The following is a 7793-nucleotide window of genomic DNA, read 5'->3' on the forward strand; positions in this document are numbered from 1 at the left end:
ATTTTTTCGTGGAAATTGAGCCGATAGGCAAAACCCTCTGTAGCTAAAAGTCAGGATGGCCGAGTGGTTAAGGCGCTAGACTTGAAATCTAGTGGGCTCTGCCCGCGCAGGTTCGAACCCTGCTTCTGACGAAAAAATTTTTGATAAAACTAAGTTATTGAGTACCCTACTTATTAATATTTTCGAATCCGGAATCCGGTATAGCTTGACATGATATATCTCTTGTTGTCACAAAACTCAATACAAATAGTTGAAATAGAAACCAAAATTTTGAAGCATTACACAGAGGCATTGCTTAATTTACAATTTTAAATTACGCCACAAGGTGCCGCCTTAAATAAGTTAATCAAAATAAGAATACATATAAAACTTATATTTTGCAGTAAGGTAGTATTATCTTATAAACGTTATTGGATATTTAATTCGTGGACTTCTCTCCTTAAACCTTGAAATAAATTTCTCTTTCTGATCAATCTCTGATATTTTTAAGTACGTGTGTGTGCATCAATATGCCTAGGCGCTAAAACGATTCAAAAAGCAATCAACAATTGTTTGTTTATTGTCATTAGAGTTCTTTCAATTAAAGATTTGCTTGCAAGATTTTCATACCATCACAAGGATACAATAGAAACTTAATTTCCACCCATTCCGCACTATAATTGTAATTGTATCACATTTGAATTATAGTGCATGAAACGTTTGTGGTAAAATTTCACCAACCTAGAGAATAACTTGAATCCAACTCTTTTCTGATATTCTTTATACATTTACTTTGTGTTACTATATTTTAATTTACCTAGTTACCATTTAACTTTACAAAATTACTTGGCATTCATCTTTTAATTTATGCATGAGAATGATTTTGTGATCACTAGCAATATTATTTATTTAAAACAAAGTAATAAAACAAATTCGAGGTATGAAAGCATTCAATATCATTCTACTGTTATAATTACACAACATAGCAGGTCTAGCAGGCTGAAGGCTTAATCCGCCAGAATTATAGTTTTGTAGTCAGTAAAGAAGTTAATTGCGTGCTCACCACCCTCGCGACCACGGCTATTTTGATAGTCGAATATGTCAACATCATAATCTACATGGTCACTTGAAAATATACTTACCCAGAGGCTTTAACTCCACCAAAAGGCATGCTCATATCACGAATCATCCAAGTATTAATCCATACATTACCCACCTGCAATTTTTCTGCAACTCGACGGGCACGTTGTCCATCACGGCTCCACACAGATGCAGAGAGGCCATATTTACACCCATTGGCAAGTGCGATTGCTTCTTCTTCGGTTTTGAATGGATACACGGTGACAACCTATATTGAATTCATGAAATTTTTAAAATTAATAGTGCTATACTAATTTTGTTTATATTCATGAATAACTCACCGGTCCAAAGATCTCTTCTTGCATCACTCGACTCTCTGGCTTCAATCTATTCAAATCAAAATAAGAAACAAAAGTTAGTTGATACAAAGAAAAACGGTAATATCTAATAGGCAAGTACCCGGTGATAACAGTTGGTTCAATAAAGTAGCCATTTTCAAACTCACTGCCTTTCAGATGAGAAGGAGCTTGGCCACCGCACTCGATTTTACCACCATCATTGCGAGCAATGTCAATATAGCTCATGATTTTCTCAAAATGCTGCTTACTAACGACGGGTCCCATGAAAGAGTCCTTGTCCCTAGGATCGCCAACTTTAAGAGCCCGCGCTTCGTTTACAAAACGGCTCAAGAACTTATCATAGATGCTCTCTTGTACAAAAACACGCGAACCGCATAGACAGATTTCCCCCTGGTTGAGGAAAGCAGCATGAATAGATTTGGGAACACATGCATCCAAATCAGCATCTTCGAAAATAATATTGGCATTTTTGCCACCTGTAGACAATGATGTTAGTGGTTTTATAGGAAAGATAATTACCAAGAGTGTGATTTAAATTAATTACCCAGCTCTAGAGTTAATTTCTTAAGATGTCGGCCAGCAAGTTCACTAATCTTTTCGCCAGCAACTGACCCTCCTGTAAAGGAGACCAAGGGTACTTTGGGATGTTCAACAAGAGCAGCACCTGCTTGAGGACCTGAGAGAACACGCATTATATTCAATATTTATATTGACATATTTAAAAAATTAGCGAAAAAACTTACCTGTGCCAAACACCATGTTGCAAACGCCATCGGGGAGTCCGGCATCTTTCATGACACTGCAAAGCACTAGAAGTCGCGGAAATAAAAGAGATAATTATATACTTGCTGTCGCAATAATGATGAAATAAATCCAAGATTACATACTATTGGCTGTAACGCTTGTGAACTCACTGGGTTTACATACACAAGTACAGCCAGCTATTGCAAAATCCTTGGTTAGTAAGGGAAAAATATTCACACAACTTCGAATTGAGAGCGAATCAAATGAATTAATGAGGAAATTTATATGCATCAGAAACTGTGCAACTTACATGCAAGACAAGGTGCAATTTTCCACACAAGTAAATAGAGCGGGCTGCATATATTGAATGTTAAATAAAATTAATGGGTAGAATGTGAGCGAGATGGATAATTATAAGGGCACTTACAGGTTCCATGGGCTAATCAACCCTGCGACGCCAGTCGGAGTGCGCTGAGTGTAGCTTAAGGCAATTCCATCCGTTACATTTACTTTTTCTTGAAGATGGAGAATCAAAGTTCCGAAGTAACGGAACATTAGAACAGCACGAGGAACATCAGCATGAGCAGCCAGCTGTAAAGGTTTCCCTTGATCTTTTGATTCAGCACTAGCAAACTCCTCAATACGACTCTCAAGAAGGTCGGCTATTCTCAATAGTATTTCCGAACGTTTATCGCGGGGAAGCTTTGACCAAGCTGGAAAAGCGCGCTCAGCTGCTTCAACCGCCGCATTAACATCCTCTTTTGTGGAGTCTGCTACCTTGATATATGGCTAATGTTTGAACAAGTTAGAGGGGTAAGTTATTTAATAGTTATTTTTTTTTCACTCCAGGTAAACAAATACAAGAGTATTTTGCGAGAAGTGTTTAAAGCACAACATAGGTAGATTGAATAGCAGCAAGTACATTTATAATAATTTATATCAAGTTAATTCTAACTCACCTTCCCAGTAGAAGGATCAAAGCTGTCAAGATATTTTTCGTTCAGGGGTGCAACATACTTTCCGTTAATGAAGTTGTTTATGAGAGAGACTGTCATATTTAACAAGCAATGAAAGAAGAAATTATATTAACGAGAAAAATTTACGATGGCCTTTCTTTGCCTCTCGCAATTCTATTATATATCTGGATTTAGAGTTCCGCATTTTTTTTTCTCCTATTTGTTTTAGTTGCTGCAAAGTCAAACATGTAACACAACTTGCATTTACATCAGCCAAGACAAAGTATCTCCTCATGCGAGAATATTTTGGCACAAGGGGCCCCATAATTTGTGAACATCTTCCATTTCAATACTTTGCAATATGCGTGATAGAAAGTTTCGAAATTTTCAATGCAACTAGTTTGATTGTTTTATATCATATTAAATTAATGTTATAAACTTTAACAAGTTTATTTGTTGTTGATTGAATATATTACTTCTTCGAGTTGGCATTTGTAACTCTGTTCTTCATTCCCATACACTGAACTAAATCTTTAAACTCAACTGAGTTTTACCAATAATTTCAGGCTAATCTTTGATTCCGTGAGGCTAGCTCGGTAGAGTGCACACGGACCAATTCTCGTAAACCAGTATTTCGTTTTGCATAGCTCTCAGATATAATTTGAATGTGTACAGGGACTCTACTAAAATGTGGATACATATCTAAAAGACTACAATTTGTTTGAGTCAAGTAAATCATGTTTTACTATTTCTGCTTTAGTTTCATTAGAGGCGTGAGAAATTGTACGGCTTGAAGAGAGACTAGAAAATTGGTGAGTTTAGGGTAGAAATTCACGAAAATAAGTTAGAATGCGTAACATTGAAAGCCAAATAACACAATAATAACTACTACAAATATTATTAGTAACAATTTAACTTTACTTGGAATAAATCTATTTAAATTTATAATATTTTTCACATCTGTTACACTAACCTAACTTTCTAAACAATAGTGTAGAAACAAGCTTCTTATTGTATTCGTTGGTGTAACCCACTAGATTATCCACAATCTCAGCCACCAAACATTCGTTTCTCGGTCATATCTTGCACATTTGTTGTTTCTGATTCTCTTTTCTTTCACACCCGTCCTATCTTTTCCCGTTTCAACATCTTTACTTCTTTAGTCTCCTCTGACCGGTTCAAATTCCTGTCAAAAATGCCCGAGTTTGACCGTTTCTATCTTGGTATTCTCGCCTCGGTTGTTACATCATGTTTCATCAATATTCGCGTTATGCTTGCACGTCCAAAACTGTTCTCTACCAGAGCAGGAGTTGCTCATTTTCTCTCAAACATATTCGCATTAGCAGCAGGATTAAACTTAACCCTTAATGAATCATTACAAAACGATGCTTGCACCTTAGAGCTCGGGTTTGGTTGTGCATTTGTTCACGCCTCAAAGTTGTTGAACCATCTCATTCTATTTTGGCGTTGCAACGCAGTCACCAACCACCATCCTTTTGTACGCTATGGTTTTTATATACTGGTGGCTTTCAAGATGGCCGCTGTCTCTTCACATTGTGCGTTAATGCAACCTTTCTATGATGCTATTTCCAAACTCTGCCTTGACAAATTGGAGCCGATTTCTACTACTCTTACATTTGCACTTGATATGAGCGTAGATCTTTCTTTAACTACCTTATTTATGGTAAAGATATATGACCAAGTTCGTGAGAATGGACGATATACCTATGGTCCGGCTGTTAGAATGAGGCGTCTTTTCCGTGAATACATATATGAAACCGTTCCAATGCTAGTGATCTCCATGTGCTTGAACGGCATTATCATATCAAACGTACTGAAGGATTATACTCTAATTCTTATCTACACAGATCTCATTTTACAACTGCGACTTACTAATGATCTGATCGTTCTCAACCGCTTGGCAGATGACTCTAGCTCCAGTATTAATGGTTCCAGTTTTCATAAAGAACAGTCATCCCTTCCAAAAAGCAATTTTCACAGCAACCTCTCTGTTGAAGATTTTATTCGCGCTTCAACATCTTTATGAGCTTTATATTGTTATAATAATGTTGTAGACTTCTTCATATGCTCCAACTTTTTTATTAATGATTGTAGTATAATATAATGATTCGATCCTTTATTAGTTTTCATACATAAGTTTTTACAAATAATCTTCTCTCTTGCTCTTCTAGTAGATTATATTCTAGTCTTCAAGTAATTAATTCTATCCTCAATAAACTAGAGATAAAGTTTAATGTATTGTAGGTGCTCAAAACATAAGTTATTATACACGGTTTAATTAAACTGTAAATATTCCCGACTTTTAGGTACTTTTAACTAAAATATTACCACTTCTTTCATTATCAAATACTAAAATGATTTAATATTCGAATATAAATCAGCGATCTTCCTGCCAAATCTACATTACATATTTTTAAGCTCATAACTATTGTAAAATTTTTAGGACTCATTGATGTGGCTGTCTGAAATGACCTCAATCGCTAGCTATTGTCAGGATATATTAATGCTTTTTCTCATAATGAATATTAAATTTCTCTAGTTTCAAGGAATTAGCCATGATAAATGAGAAATAATCACAAGCAATTGTGGGAATATAGGAATTTTTATATAAATTTAGATTTAATAAATATGGTAATGGGCTTATTATACCTTGCCAACGAAATACATTGCAGAAGAGTTCTATTGCCTCCAGAAATTTTTGCGAATAATTAGGATATGTAAGCTTATCCTTCAAGATTTCTAGAGTAACTTTTAAGATTTAAGTTTTCAGTATATATTTCAACTCAGTAAATAGAGTGAGACTTTTTAATACTGTGGCTTGAATATAATTCAGCGTTCCCTTTCATTGGTTTGCCTTAAGACCCTATGTATATTCAATTCAAGATTGATATCCAGTTTACGTTCAGTGAACTATTTCTCGTCGAATAAAATCAGTCGGACATTGGAAAGTAGTGAGTCAAAGAGTGCTTAGGCTAACAATATTTTCGGAATTTCAACAAAAAGAAATAATCAAACTTAGAAATGCCACAAAAGCTAGCAAATTTATTCATACATATTTATTTTCATGTGATTATTTTAATTAGAGCAAGTGATTTAAAAAATATTATAAATATTACCTGATAAAAAGTTTAGTTGTTAAGTATAATTCTTAAGAGACATTGTATCCGATATTCTTCTAACGATGAATCGAAGGATATTAATCAATCTAGTACATTATTATAAAAAAAAAATAGAGAATGAAAGATAATGTATAGAGTCAAGAGAGTTATAGACTATTGAAATGATGTGTTTGGCCATAATGATAGAAAGAGTTGTCATAAAAATGCGAGTCAAACTTGTAAATAGTGTATATCTAATAAACGTCAATGCAAATTCAAACTAAACTTGCTTAGCATTATCCTTTTTCTCGTTATCAGGAAGGGTAACGCAGGAGCATCTGTTTGAGCTCTTCCCATCACTAATGCATTGTCCACCATTAACTCCATGGAAAATAAAGCAATGAATACCGCATCCGAAATCTCCAACAGCGCATGCAGCTAATTAGTATTTATGAAAACTATTAACAACCACTGAACTAAAGATAAAAGGAAGTTTATGGAGTGGTATGAACATACTGTCAGCGCTTTCAGTAGCAGAGGGTCTGCAAATGCAGGTGTTATTTATGCAGCTACCAACATTCCGACCGTGGAAAAATGAGCAATGGAGCTTGCATCCATCATCTCCGCCGAGAGGACATACACCTGATATAAAAATATTTGGCAAAGTCTGAGAATCATGCTAATGCGAATCTAATTTTCTGTTGAGCTCACGGTAACATTCAACTTACGGTCATTTGAACCCGGTTGACCAGATGGCGCGGCTATAGCAACGCCAAGCATCAGGAAGGTAGCAAGGATAAAGGCGCGCATGGTATTATTGTGATATTTCTTATAAAAGTGTTAAAAACTATGTAAAGAGTAAAAACGAAATATTTCTACAGCTTTTATATAGCTTTCACGCAAAAATGACGCGGATCCATAAAATACAACACCTGTATTTTGCGGAATTACTCTATACTAATTACTTAAGCAGGAAAAATTCTCCTTGTCTGTTCACCGGGTAGTTAATATAACGAAAATTTTATTACCATACAAATACGCAATGATGTCGGAAATGCCACCATTGTCCTGGAGAATTATTCCTTGTTAAGCAACTAAAGAGAATATTTTTGACAAAATTTTATGAATTTTTAACTTCAGCTAATATTCCACTGTCACAAAACCCTGAGACTATATTGAAATTGATTGATTGCGATACAAAGCTAATGATCTTAAACTTTTGCGTTTAAAAACTAAGTTTAAGAAATTGATTTCATGCATATTAGGTTAGGTTTTAGTCGACAACTCAATCTTGGGAGATTGAAACAATGAAACATCAAACTCGGATTTGAGTAAAATTTTGTGAATAATAAATTAACCAAGAAATTGTGTCACCACAAAGGGGTCCAAGCTCATAGATTACTGAATGGGAGTAATTTGAAGTAAATTGTAGGAGAAATCAAGTCTTTATATGTTGACTATAAGTTAATTGATATATCCATATTCAAGTTGTGTTGCTTGAAACCTACTACATTCATAATAGTGTCTATAATACTTCTAAGGTTCGATCTAATATC

At 34.9% G+C, this 7793-nt stretch overlaps 3 protein-coding genes and 1 non-coding gene across 4 annotated transcripts; 2 read left to right on the top strand and 2 right to left on the bottom strand.

The window, feature by feature from the left end:
- Nucleotides 1-49: 49 nt before the first annotated feature.
- VTP21DRAFT_t324 lies at nucleotides 50-131 on the top strand. Its single transcript has one exon. It is a non-coding gene; the product is annotated as a tRNA-Ser (tRNA).
- An 855-nt stretch (nucleotides 132-986) lies between these two features.
- On the bottom strand, nucleotides 987-3217 carry VTP21DRAFT_7653 (uncharacterized protein; the record flags this gene model as incomplete). The annotated part of the gene is made up of 10 exons (XM_069398418.1): nucleotides 987-1059; nucleotides 1122-1327; nucleotides 1401-1446; nucleotides 1519-1894; nucleotides 1963-2094; nucleotides 2162-2227; nucleotides 2306-2359; nucleotides 2473-2516; nucleotides 2590-2951; nucleotides 3122-3217. 10 exons carry the CDS (start codon nucleotides 3215-3217, stop codon nucleotides 987-989), a joined length of 1455 nt encoding a protein of 484 aa, XP_069246446.1.
- Nucleotides 3218-4313: 1096 nt separating this feature from the next.
- Nucleotides 4314-5165, top strand: VTP21DRAFT_7654 (uncharacterized protein; the record flags this gene model as incomplete). The annotated part of the gene is made up of 1 exon (XM_069398419.1): nucleotides 4314-5165. One exon carries the CDS (start codon nucleotides 4314-4316, stop codon nucleotides 5163-5165), a length of 852 nt encoding a protein of 283 aa, XP_069246447.1.
- Nucleotides 5166-6798: 1633 nt separating this feature from the next.
- VTP21DRAFT_7655 (uncharacterized protein) lies at nucleotides 6799-7047 on the bottom strand (the record flags this gene model as incomplete). The annotated part of the gene is made up of 2 exons (XM_069398420.1): nucleotides 6799-6879; nucleotides 6949-7047. The coding sequence occupies 2 exons, from the start codon at nucleotides 7045-7047 to the stop codon at nucleotides 6799-6801; spliced, it is 180 nt and encodes a 59-aa protein (XP_069246448.1).
- Between the last annotated feature and the right edge of the window lie 746 nt (nucleotides 7048-7793).

This window comes from Calcarisporiella thermophila (assembly GCF_041956535.1).
Source record: "Calcarisporiella thermophila strain CBS 279.70 unplaced genomic scaffold VTP21scaffold_31, whole genome shotgun sequence".
In the NCBI taxonomy this organism is placed as follows: Eukaryota; Fungi; Calcarisporiellomycota; class Calcarisporiellomycetes; order Calcarisporiellales; family Calcarisporiellaceae; genus Calcarisporiella; species Calcarisporiella thermophila.